The sequence below is a fragment of the Balaenoptera physalus genome, assembly GCF_965194825.1.
Source record: "Balaenoptera physalus genome assembly, chromosome: 16".
NCBI classification, from domain to species: Eukaryota; Metazoa; Chordata; class Mammalia; order Artiodactyla; family Balaenopteridae; genus Balaenoptera; species Balaenoptera physalus.
Window position 1 is genome coordinate 24376436 of NC_138898.1, and position 13906 is coordinate 24390341.

At 40.9% G+C, this 13906-nt stretch overlaps 1 protein-coding gene across 8 annotated transcripts in view; it reads left to right on the forward strand.

The window, feature by feature from the left end:
* GSS (glutathione synthetase) overlaps positions 1-13906 on the forward strand; it is a 37969-nt gene that overhangs the window by 8774 nt on the left and 15289 nt on the right. For 7 of the 8 annotated variants that reach the window (XM_082430248.1, XM_082430251.1, XM_082430244.1 and 4 more), the window contains 4 exons: positions 9046-9191; positions 11903-11978; positions 12279-12418; positions 13119-13235. In XM_082430248.1, the coding sequence (XP_082286374.1) occupies positions 9046-9191; positions 11903-11978; positions 12279-12418; positions 13119-13235 (479 nt within the window). The remainder of the gene's footprint in view (positions 1-9045; positions 9192-11902; positions 11979-12278; positions 12419-13118; positions 13236-13906) is intronic. The other variant, XM_082430249.1, reaches the window with a different exon arrangement.

Sequence of the window (13906 nt, forward strand, 5' to 3'; positions counted from 1 at the left end):
AATTCAATTTCACTTCTAGTGATTGCTCTGTTCAAGTTGTTTCTTCTTGATTCAGTCTTGGCAGGCTGTATATTTCAAGAAATTTGTCTGTTTCTTCTAAGTTGCCCAATTTGTTGGCATATGACTGTTCATAGTATTCTCTTATGATTTTTTATATCTCTGTGGTATCAGTTGTTATTTCTCCTCTTTCATTTCTTATTTTGTTTATTCAACATTTTTTAAAATCATGAAATTAAAAAAAAAAAACTCTAGATACCCAGCTTATCTTGAAAAATCAGGTCAGTTAGCAATCCTGGCTCACTTTCCTGCATGGCAGCAATTGGCTAGAGTGGAGTTATGACTGCCCCCTTTAGATAAGGTAGGAGTTCTTACTTCTATCACTCTCTGTTGTATTGTTTTCCTGGCTGTGAAGCTGAGTGTTTATTGTCATGCATGTGCTATAGTTTTTCTTATAATAGAAGAATATGACTCTGTGTGTCTATTGCAAGTGAAAAGAATGTGTTTCAGCCTTTAGCCTATGGACAGCAGAGAACAGCGCTATACTATTGATCCCAAATCCAAGCGGGCATAATGAGTCACGTGGACAGAGGCAGAAGGAAGTCTTAACAGAAAAACTCTTTGGGAGTTTTTCATGCCAAATGGGATTTGTTGGAGGAGTCAGAGTTCTGAGCTTTAAAACCAAGGAAATACCCCTGCAGTTTTCACACATGCACTCAGCGTATTAAGTCACCCCTTACATATGTGCAATATTTCCCACTCTAACTCCTAAAGGCTTCAAGCTAAAAAAAACCTTACTCTCACAAACACCCTTCCTTAATTTTGTCTTAAATTGATGCTGAGGATGGCAATTTGGGAATTATTTAGAAAATTTTAATTGGATTTACATTAATTACCTGACATTTCTACTTTTAGAAATTTACAATTTATGAACCTTCTCACACACAAAATACCTAGAATGTATATTCTAGGATGTTCACTGAAACATAGAGGTGTAATGGAGGAAACAAAGGAAACCACCTTGATGTTCATAATAGAAGGCTAGATTCAATAAATTATGGTATATACAAAGAATGGAATACTATACAGCCATTAAAAAGAATGAGAGAGACCTTCAAGATGGCGGAGGAGTAAGACATGGAGATCACCTCCCTCCCCACAAGTACATCAGAAATACATCTACATGTGGAACAACTCCCACAGAACACCTACTGAACACTGGCAGAAGACCTCAGACTTCCCAAAAGATATATATATATTTTTTCCTTTTTCTCTTTTTGTGAGTGTGTATGTGTATTCTTCTTTGTGTGATTTTGTCTGTATAGCTTTGCTTTTACCATTTGTCCTAGGGCTCTGTCTGTCCGTTTTTGTTTCTCATTTTTTTTCTTAGTATAGTTTTTAGCGCTTGTTATCATTGGTGGATTTGTTTTTTGGTTTGGTTGCTCTCTTCTTCCTTTTTTTTTTCTTTTTAAAAAAATTTTTTAATTTTTAATATTTTTTTTATTTTTTTATTTTAATAACTTTATTTCATTTTATTTTATTTTATTTTATTTTTCTCTTTCTTTCTTTTTTCTCCCTTTTCTTCTGAGCCATGTGGCTGACAGGGTCTTGGTGCTCCGGCCAGGTGTCAGGCCTGTGCCTCTGAGGTGGGAGAGCCGAGTTCAGGACATTGGTCCACCAGAGACCTCCTGGCTCCACATAATATCAAACGGCGAAAGCACTCCCAGAGATCTCCATCTCAATGCTAAGACCCAGCTCCACTCAATGACCAGCAAGCTACAGTGCTGGACACCCTATGCCAAACAACTAGCAAGACAGGAACACAACCCCACCCATTAGCAGAGAGGCTGCCTAAAATCATAGTAAGGTCACAGACACCCCAAAACATACCACTGGCTGCGGTCCTGCCCACCAGAAAGACAAGATCCAGCCTCATCCACCAGAACACAGGCACCAGTCCTCTCCACCAGGAAGCCTACACAACCCACTGAACAAACCTTAGCCACTGGGGGCAGACACCAAAAACAACAGGAACTACAAACCTGCAGCCTGCGAAAAGGAGACCCCAAACACAGTAAGTTAAGCAAAATGAGAAGACAGAGAAACACACAGCAGATGAAGGAGCAAGGTAAAAACCCACCAGAACAAACAAATGAAGAGGAAATAGGCAGTCTACCTGAAAAAGAATTCAGAGTAATGATAGTAAAGATGATCCAAAATCTTGGAAATAGAATGGAGAAAATACAAGAAACGTTTAACAAGGACCTAGAAGAACTAAGAGCAAACAAACAATGATGAACAACACAATAAATGAAATTAAAAATTCTCTAGAAGGAATCAATACCAGAATAACTGAGGCAGAAGAATGTATAAATGACCTGGAAGATAAAATAGTGGAAAGGGACTTCCCTGGTGGTGCAGTGGTTGGGAATCCGCCTGCCAATGTGGGGGACGTGGGTTCGAGCCCTGGTCCCAGAGGATCCCACATGCTGTGGAGCAACTGGGCCTGTGCACCACTACTACTGAGCCCGTGCATCACAACAGAGAGTAGCCCCCGCTCGCCGCAACTGGAGAGAGCCCGTGCAAAGCAATGAAGACCTAACACAACCAAAAATAAATAAATAAATAAACTTATTTTTTAAAAAAATAGTGGAAATAACTACCACAGAGCAGAATAAAGAAAAAAGAATAAAAAGAATTGAGGACAGTCTCAGAGACCTCTGGGACAACATTAAACACACCAACATTCAAATTATAGGGGTCCCAGAAGAAGAAGAGAAAAAAAAAGGGACTGAGAAAATATTTGAACAGATTATAGTTGAAAACTTCCCTAATATGGGAAAGGAAATAGTCAATCAAGCCCGGGAAGCCCAGAGAGTCCCATACAGGATAAATCCAAGGAGAAACATGCCAAGACACATATTAATGAAACTATCAAAAATTAAATACAAAGAAAAAATATTAAAAGCAGCAAGGGAAAAACAACAAATAACATACAAGGGAATCCCCATAAGGTTAACAGCTGATCTTTCAGCAGAAACTCTGCAAGCCAGAAGGGAGTGGCAGGACATATTAAAGTGATGAAAGGGAAAAACCTACAACCAAGATTACTCTATCCAGCAGGGATCTCATTCAGATTCAGTGGAGAAATTAAAACTTTACAGACAAGCAAAAGCTAAGAGAATTCAGCACCACCAAACCAGCTCTACAATAAATGCTAAAGGAACTTCTCTAAGTGGGAAACACAAGAGAAGGAAAAGACCTACAATAACAAACCCAAAACAATTAAGAAAATGGTAATAGGAACATACATATCAATAATTACCTTAAATGTAAATCGATTAAATTGCTCCAACCAAAAGACACAGACTGGCTGAATGGATACAAAAACAAGACCCATATATATGCTGTCTACAAGAGACCCACTTCAGACCTAGGGACACATACAGACTGAAAGTGAGGGGATGGAAAAAGATATTCCATGCAAATGGAAATCAAAAGAAACCTGCAGTAGCAATTCTCATATCAGACAAAATAGACTTTAAAATAAAGATGATTACAAGAGACAAAGAAGGACACTACATAATGATCAAGGGATCGATCCAAGAAGAAGTTATAACAATTGTAAATATTTATGCACCCAAAATAGGAGCACCTCAATACATAAGGCAAATGCTAACAGCCATAAAAGGGGAAATCAACAGTACCACAATCATAGTAGGGGACTTTAACACCCCACTTTCACCAATGGACAGATCATCCAAAATGAAAATAAATAAGGAAACACAAGCTTTAAGAGATACATTAAACAAGATGGACTTAATTGATATTTATAGGACATTACATCCAAAAACAACAGAATACACTTTCTTCTCAAGTGCTCATGGGAAATCCTCCAGGATAGATCATATCTTGGGTCACAAATCAAGCCTTGGTAAATTTAAGAAAATTGAAATCATATCAAGTAACTTTTCCAACCACAACGCTATGAGACTAGATATCAATTACAGGAAAAAATCTGTAAAAAATACAAACACATGGAGGCTAAACAACACACTACTAAATAACCATGAGATCACTGAAGAAATCAAAGAGGAAATCAAAAAATACCTAGAAATGAAAGACAATGGAAACATGATGACCCAAAACCTATGGAATGCAGCAAAAGCAGTTCTAAGAGGGAAGTTTATAGCAATACAATCCTATCTCAAGGAACAAGAAACATCTCAAATAAACAACCTAACCTTGCACCTAAAGCAATTAGAGAAAGAAGAACAAAAAAACCCCAAAGTTAGCAGAAGGAAAGAAATCATAAAGATCAGAGCAGAAATAAATGAAATAGAAACAAAGAAAACAGTAGCAAAGGTCAATAAAACTAAAAGCTGGTTCTTTGAGAAGATAAACAAAATTGATAAGCCATTAGCCAGACTCATCAAGAAAAAAAGGGAGAAGACTCAAATCAATAGAATTAGAAATGAAAAAGGAGAAGTAACAACTGACACTGCAGAAATACAAAGGATCATGAGAGATTGCTACAAGCAACTATATGTCAATAAAATGGACAACCACGAAGAAATGGACAAATTCTTAGAAAAGCACAACCTTTTGAGACTGAACCAGGAAGAAATAGAAAATATAAACAGACCAATCACAAGCACTGAAATTGAGACAGTGATTAAAAATCTTCCAACAGGGCTTCACTTGTGGCGCAGTGGTTGGGAGTCTGCCTGCCAATGCAGGGGACACGGGTTCGAGCCCTGGTCCGGGAAGATCCCACATGCTGCAGAGCAACTAGGCCCGTGAGCCACAATTACTGAGCTTGCACGTCTGGAGCCTGTGCTCCGCAAAAACAGAGGCCACGATAGGGAGAGGCCCACGCACTGCGATGAAGAGTGGCCCCCACTTGCTGCAACTACAGAAAGCCCTCGCACAGAAACGAAGACCCAACACAGCCATAAATAAATAAATAAATAAATATAAAAAAAAAAATCTTCCAACAAACAAAAGCCCAGCACCAGATGGCTTCACAGGCGAATTCTATCAGACATTTAGAGAAGATCTAACACCTATCCTTCTCAAACTCTTCCAAAATATAGCAGAGGGAGGAACACTCCGAAACTCATTCTATGATGTCACCATCACCCTGATACCAAAACCGGACAAAGATACTACAAAAAAAGAAAATTACAGACCAATATCTCTGATGAATATAGATGCAAAAATCCTCAACAAAATACTAGCAAACAGAATCCAAAAACACATTAAAAGGATCATACACCATGATCAAGTGAGATTTATCCCAGGGATGCAAGGATTCTTCAGTATATGCACATCAATCAATGTGATACACGATATTAACAAATTGAAGAATAAAAACCATATGATCATCTCAACAGATACAGAAAAAGCTTTTGGCAAAATTCAACACCATTTATTGTAAAAAACTCTCCAGAAAGTGGGCATAGAGGGAACCTACCTCAATATAAGGAAGGCCATATACGACAAACCCACAGCAAACATCATTCTCAATGGTGAAAAACTGAAAGCATTTCCTCTAAGATCAGGAACAAGACAAGGATGCCCACTCTCAACACTATTATGCAACATGGTTTTGGAAGTCCTAGCCACGGCAATCAGAGAAGAAAAAGAAATAAAAGAAATCCAAATCGGAAAAGAAGATGTAAAGATGTCACTGTTTGCAGATGACATGATACTATACATAGAGAATCCTAAAGACTCTACCAGAAAACTACTAGAGCTAATCAATAAATTTGGTAGAGTAGCAGGATACAAAATTAATGCACAGAAATCTCTTGCATTCCTATACACTAATGATGAAAAATCTGAAAGAGAAATTAAGGAAACACTCCCATTTACCATTGCAACAAAAAGAATACAATGCCTAAGAATAAACCTACCTAAGGACACAAAAGAACTGTATGCAGAAAACTATAAGACACTGATGAAAGAAATTAAATTAAAGACGATACCAACAGCTGGAGAGATATACCATGTTCTTGGATTGGAAGAATCAACATAGTGAAAATGACAATACTACCCAAAGCAATCTACAGATTCAATGCAATCCCTGTCAAACTACCAATGGCATTTTTCAGAGAACTAGAACAAAAAATTTCACAATTTGTATGGAAACACAAAAGACCCCAAATAGCCAAAGCAATCTTGAGAAAGAAAAATGGAGCTGGAGGAATCAGGCTCCTGGACTTCAGACTATACTACAAAGCTACAGTAATCAAGACAATATGGTACTGGCACAAAAACAGAAATATAGATCAATGGAAGAGGATAGAAAGCCCAGAGATAAACCCATGCACATATGGTCACCGTATTTTTGATAAAATATACAAAATGAATATACAATGGATAAAAGAATATACAATGGAGAAAAGACATCCTCTTCAATAACTGGTGCTGGGAAAACTGGACAGCTACATGTAAAAGAATGAAATTAGAACACTTCCTAACACCACACACAAAAATAAACTCAAAATGGATTAAAGACCTAAATATAAGGCCAGACAGTATAAAACTCTTAGAGGAAAACATAGGCATAAAACTCTATGACATAAATCACAGCAAGATCCTTTTTGACCCACCTCCTAGAGAAATGGAAATAAAAACAAAAATAAACAAATGAGACCTAATGAAACTTAAAAGCTTTTGCACAGCAAAGGAAAACATAAATAAGACAAAAAGACAACTCTCAGAATGGGAGAAAATATTTGCAAATGAAGCAACTGACAAAGGATTAATCTCCAAAATTTACAAGCAGCTCATGCAGCTCAGTATCAAAAAAACAAACAACCCAATCCAAAAATGGGCAGAAGACATAAATAGACATTTCTCCAAAGAAGATATGCAGATTGCCAACAAACACATGAAAGGATGCTCAACATCACTAATCATTAGAGAAATACAAATCAAAACCGCAATGAGGTGTCACCTCACACCTGTCAGAATGGCCATCATCAAAAAATCTACAAACAATAAATCCTGGAGAGGGTGTGGAGAAAAGGGAACCCTCTTGCACTGTTGGTGGGAATATAAATTGATACAGCCACTGTGGAGAACAGTATGGAGGTTCCTTGAAAAACTAAAAATAGAGCTACCATATGACCCAGCAATCCCACTACTGGGTATATACCCTGAGAAAACCATAATTCAAAAAGCAAGCTAAGTGTTCATCAACAGATGAATGGATAAAGAAGATGTGGTACATATATACAATGGAATATTACTCAGCCATAAAAAGAAATGAAATTGAGTTATTTGTAGTGAGGTGGATGGACCTAGAGTCTGTCATACAGAGTGAAGTAAGTCAAAAAGAAAAAAACAAATACCGTATGCTAACACATATATATGGAATCTAAAAAAAAAAAAAAGGTTCAGAAGAACCTAGGGGCAGGACAGGAATAAAGACTCAGATGTAGAGAATGGACTTGAGGACACAGGGAGTGGGAAGGGTAAGCTGGGACGAAGTGAGAGAGTGGCATGGACATATATACACTACCAAATGTAAAATAGGTAGCTAGTGGGAAGCAGCCACATAGCACAGGGAGATCAGCTCCGTGCTTTGTGTCCACCTAGAGGGGTGGGATAGGGAGGGTGGGAGGGAGACGCAAGAAGGAGGAGATATGGGGATATATGTATATGTATAGCTGATTCACTTTGTTATACAGCAGAAACTAACACACCATTGTAAAGCAATTATACTCCAATAAAGATGTTAAAAAAATAAAATAAAATAAAAAGAATGAGAGTGCTCTATTTGAATGTATTTGGAAATGTCTCTGAAATATTTATAAAGCTAAGGACAGAACAATGTATGTATTATATGCTTGTGTGTGTGTAAAAAAGAGAGAAAATATGTATGTATACATATACATTAGTCTAGAAGGATATGTGAGACACTAGTATACCATTTGCTTCTGGGGAGGAGAACTGGGTCATTGGGGCTAGGGTGGGAGTGAGATGTACTTTTCACTATGTATCCTTGTGTTTTTTTTTAATTTATATCATGTGTTTGGATTATCCATTCAAAATAATAATTTTTTAAAAAATAAATATATAAATGCCAAGTTCTAACACCCTTAACTCATACTACTATGATGACAAGCATATTAACTCAGAGGTTAGACTCAGGAATGCTTCATAATATAAGCACAAAGTCATAATATAAGTCACAAAGTCATCTTACCTTCTCTTACCCAAGTTCTAGTTCATTTGTTGTTGGAAATCTCAGAATGCATTATCCCCTTCTAAAAATAGTATTCTGGATGGTATTTGGGTTTCCTGGCTCTGCCAAAGTCCAGAGAACTCAGAATGCATGTGAACTGCAGGCCTGGCAACCTGGGTCACCATCTCCAATACTGGGGGGAAACCACTCCTGGCTTCTTCTCCGGAGACCAGAGTCCACTTCTGCTGCAGCCCTACCTGCAGGACTCTCCCTCTCCCCCAACCAGAAGGCAAGGGGACTGGGCTTGGATATGAACTGGCTAAGAGTATGTGTGTGTGTGTGTGCGTGTGTGTGTGTGTGTATGGTGGTTGTTGTTTAGTAACATTCATGGTTCAAATCCCAGTGTCACTTATTAGCTTTATATAATTTTGGACATGTTACTTAACCTCTCTGAGACTTAGTTCCCTTATCTATTTATTAGGTTTAGATAATAATAGTATCTTTCTCATAGGGTTAAATGATGAATCCATGTAAAGTATTTAAAACATTGCTGAGCACACAGTCAGTGCTCAATAATTTTTTGGTTTATTTGTCTTCTAGACTTTGTAATACTTTATCTCTTTACATTAAAAAAAAAAAAGATCAGAAGCAAAATGGCCAAAAACAAAGTCTGCAAGTTCTCTTTATACCCATTCCTCATCCTGTTCTCCCTCCCTTCCCAGAGGTAACCACTATTCTGTAGTTTGTGTGTCCTCAATAAATGTAGGGCACACTTTCCATGGGGTTATGTTTGCAGGAAGACAGCCCATTCACAGGTGTTCTACCCATGTCCACTCTCTCTCCTCGATCAGGTGGTGAGCTATGCCCCATTCACACTCTTCCCCTCACTGGTCACGAGTGCCCTGCTGGAGCAGGCCTATGCTGTGCAAATGGACTTCAACCTGCTGGTGGATGCTGTCAGCCAGAACGCTGCCTTTCTGGAGCAAACTCTCTCCAGGTACAGGGCAGTGGGGCTTCGGGGACTGTGAGGTGCTAGAACCAAGGGATTGGAAGACTGGGGAGTCATGAGCTATTACTCAGGCAGGTGACTTGGTGGGGTGGGGGACAGGTACTCCCCAGGAGAAACAAAAATTTGTAGAATAGAGGTTAGGAAACCTGACTTCTAACCCTGGCTCTACCACTTATGTATATGGCCTCAAGCAAGTTCCTCTCTTTCTCTGGGCCTCAATTTCTTCATCTGTAAAATGGGAGGTTGGCCTAAATCTAAGGTAACTTCCAACATTGACATTCTGTGATTCTCTGACCCATGACCCCCCTGCTTTGAAGACTGAAATTTCCATTTGTAATTAGGGAGAGTCAACCTAGTTTTAGAGAAAACAGAGGGCAGGGGGGGTTATTGGGTTTAAAGTCAGATTTCCTACTTCTCTTAAGCAGTGACCCTTTCTTGTCACTTCAGGCCTCTTATCTCTGGGTGGGACGGGGTGCAGACTGGGCCACACCCAGTTCACGAGGATACAGAACCCCTGAAATGGCTCACTCTATCCCCCTCTCTGTCTCTTCTCCCTTGATCTTTTTTCCCCTTGAGGCCCTGGGGCAAGGGAAATTTCTTTTTTTTTTTTTTTTAATATATTTATTTATTTATTTTGTCTGCGTTGGGTCTTCATTGCTGTGTATAGGCTTTCTCAAGTTGCAGCAAGTGGGGGCTATTCTTCGTTCTGCTGAGCGGGCTTCTCGTTGCGGTGGCTTCTCTTGTTGTGCAGCTCGGGCTCTAGCCACACGGACTTCAGTAGTTATGGAACGTGGGCTCAGTAGTTGTGGCTCGTGGGCTCTAGAGCGTAGGCTCAGTAGTTGTGGCGCACGGGCTTAGTTGCTCCGCGGCATGTGGGATCTTCCTGGACCAGGGCTCGAACCCGTGTCCCCTGCACTGGCAGGCGGATTCTTAACCACTGCGCCACCAGGGAAGCCCGGGAAATTTCTTTATTTTATAATTAAATTAGAATTAAATATATGTGTGTGTGTGTGTGTGTGTGTGTGTGTGTGTGTGTGTGTATATATATATGGTTGCATGTCTCATTAATTTTTCAAAAGAAAAGAACTATTTTGTTAAACAAAAAATCTTTCTTTTTTTTTAATATTTATTTATTTGGTGCACTGGGTCTTAGTTGCAGCATGCGGGATCCAGTTCCCCAACCAGGGATCGAACCCGGGCTCCCCTCACTGGGAGCTCGGAGTCTCGACCGCTGGCCCACCAGCGAAGTCCCCACAAAATCTTTTAAAAATGTACACATTGGTGTGAGGGTGAAAACGAGAAGGATTCATAATGGTAAGAAGTTTGGAAACCATTGACTTGGAGCTAAAAACCCACTGAGTCCTGAATGTACAAACCTTTCCACCACCTTTTCCTCAGATCTTTCTCGGGATGGGCCCGGCTTTTGTACCTGTGATTCTAGATTGTGGGAAATATGAGCAGCCTGATTTATGACCTTTATCCTAAAGCTGCAGTTATGTGTGAGACCTTCCCTGCAGCCCATCTCTGCAACCCCTGTCTTCCCTATTACCCTCTCCTCTGAAATACACACAAACCCTAGCTTGTAAGGGAGAAAAGGCCCAGGGTCACATGAGCTAGAATAGCAGCCTAGGAGAGTCCCAGCTTAGGGACTCTCTTCTTCACCAAGGGCTGTGAAACCCCATGAGAGCTGGCTGGGGAGAGAGGAACTTCAGGGCAGGCCTGAGCTACATGGGCTCAATGGGGTCCCTGTAACAAGGTGAGCCTGAGAGTTAGGCTTGAGCAGGCATGCAGAGGCCACCCTGAATCTTGAGAGGCAACAAGTTAGTTACCTGTGGGTGTTTCTTCCTAAGGCTCCAGAAGACCATACTGGCTGGGTCCTACTTCATGTCACATGTCACAGTAGCACACTGGGCCATGATGATGAGGTAGCAGAGATATGGTCCCCATCCTCATGTGGTTTATAGTCAAATAGGAGAGACAATACTAGTCATCACACAAATAAAATGGAAAATTACAACTGGAATCAGTGCTATAAAGGAGAGGTCCACAGTGCTATGAGAGTGCACACCAGGGGCATCTGACCCAGATAGGGAAGGCTTCCTTGAGGAAATCACATCATATAAGGACGGGTTGAAGAAAAAATTAGGATATTTAGCTTGAGTCAGAAAAACCTTTTGGGGCACAGGGCATAACTGGTGTCTTCTAATCTCTGAATGCTGCCATGGAAGAGGTGGAAAAGACTTGTCCTGGGAGGTCCCAGAACATAGGGGAAGCTACGGAGAGTTAATGTTAGGTCAACTAGAAAGCTTACCAACTACAGAATGGTCATATCGTATGCCAGTTTTGAATTCTTCTTGGGACCACACACTGTGTTCAATTCTGTACATGTAATATCTCATTTACTCTTCACTACAACTCTCTGTTATAAATATAATTATATTCCTCTTCATTTTACAGATGAGCAAACTGAAGTATAGAGGTGACATGATTGTCTGAGGTTGCCCAATAGTGAGTGGTAGAGCTGGGATTTGAACCCAAGTCATCTGGCTCTAAAGCTGGGTTCTAAACCACTGTTGTCTACAGGGTTGGTGTGGGTGTTCAATTTTGAGCCAGTAGACCCAGAGAGGATTCAGGAGACAATGGAAATCCTTGACCTTTAATGTTCGATGTAGCCTAGAAAATACTGTTTCCTCTTTCAGCACCATCAAAAGGGACAACTTTACTGCTCATCTCTTTGACATCCACAAGCAAGTCCTGAAAGAGGGCGTTGCCCAGGTAACCATTCCCCACTTCACCCAAGTCTGGGACCTGCCCCTCCCATCTCGTTCTCTTTTTTTTTTTTAACCAGAAGAATTTGGCCTACTCCCTGAGCTCATGGGAATCTGCCTCTCATTGGTCCCCACTGGGTTTATACATTAGTGGTCAATCCTGGAATGTCCCAAAGAATGATTCCACTAGGTTTGGGAGTGTTAGCTGGCACCTCTGCGTAGAGTTCATGGTACCTGTCTGCTCTGTGGCTAGGCCCTCAGAGTCAGCCCCTGGGCAAATGTCCTCAGCCTTCAGTTTTCCCCACAGACGGTGTTCCTGGGCCTGAATCGCTCAGACTACATGTTCCAGCGCAACGCAGATGGCTCTGCAGCCCTGAAACAGATTGAAATCAACACCATCTCTGCCAGCTTTGGGGGCCTAGCCTCCCGGACCCCTGCTGTGCATCGGTGGGTCCCTTGGGCAATCCTGGGCACACTAGTGAGATGTCAGCCTGATGAGCCTACAATCATAGGTGGGGGCAGGGATGTCCAATGCTGACTGTGCCTTCCTGGGCCTTGGGTCATGTGTTTCCACCTCGTAGCACAGTTTCCACCTGTAATTAGGTCTTGGTGTGTCAGAAAGAAGGGACCTCAGGGTTCATCTGGTCCTGCCCCTTCATTGTACAAGTTAGTATTCCAGGCAGAAGGAACACTATCTGTGAGGGTCCTGAGGTAAGAAAGAGGCCCGAAAGGAGGTCAGAATCCAAGGCAGAGAGGGAACAGGGGCTTCCCTTCTGAGCGCTGGACCCTAGCAACATCCGTTTCTAGTCAGTAGTGATGCTCCAGGTTGCTGGGATTCCAAATGGTCTGTAGCTGGATTCCAGACAGTACCTGGGGCTCAGGGAAAGGGGTTTCAGTTCATTGGGAGGCTTGTGTGGAGTGGAAACACAGGGTCTCAGGGCTCCTCTGGGCATGTACACCAGGGGCCAGGCTTAGGGCAGCCCGACACATTCCAGCCTGAGGTGGATCCTACAAGAGCATGATGGTAGGATGCTTTTTAGTGCTCAGCTGACTCTCAAAGTGATGTTCCTATAAGTGTCTATGAATCACAGGCAGAAGGGTCTTCCAGGTCCATCCAGTTACTAAGTAGGCATCTCTCTTTCAACAGACATGTTCTCAATGTCCTGGGTAAGACCAAAGAAGCTGCCAAGATCCTCTCCAATAATCCCAGCAAGGGATTGGCCATGGGGATTGCCAAAGCCTGGGAACTCTACGGCTCAGCCAAGTAAGGGGAAGAAAAAGTGTCAGCAGAATCCCGCTTTAGATTCAGCATTCATGGATGCAGCAACTTCTTTGCCTGACATCATTAGGAAATCATGAGAGAATTTTTCTTGAAATAGAAGCTTATACTTTGAAGTACCAAAATTATTTTAATGGGGTTTTGGGCTTCCTTCTTAAGAGATGCTGATGATAATTTAATCTTTTCTCATTGGCTACAGGTGATCGTTATGACAGTCAGTGATTGCATCTTGATGTAATGCAGGGGTACTACCTAGAATGAGAGAGGCATGTGAGGTTGTTTGCCTGCACTAATGGCCCCAGTTATTAGGCTTTATGCTCTTATTCTTTTTTTCATAGTTTTTCTGTCTGTTTTCCTACTAACAGCTCTTACTTCTTACTGCTGTCACTTTGCTTGAATTTAGAATCTCCACTGCCATCCTTATACCTCCTTTCTGATTTGTTGTAGTTTGGGAAAGCAAATGATCTGTTATATTTGTGTCTAATGAGTGTGAGGGCCTCTTTGATGAGTAAATGCATAAACTTTGATTTTATAGTATCTGTTTTAACTGTTCAGAGGCATTATTTTGCTTCCTTCCTATTTCTCAACCGTGCTCCAGATGTGTGAAGATGCTAGATGTTCTAGATATGACTTCCGGATAAGTGAGCGGCCACTGT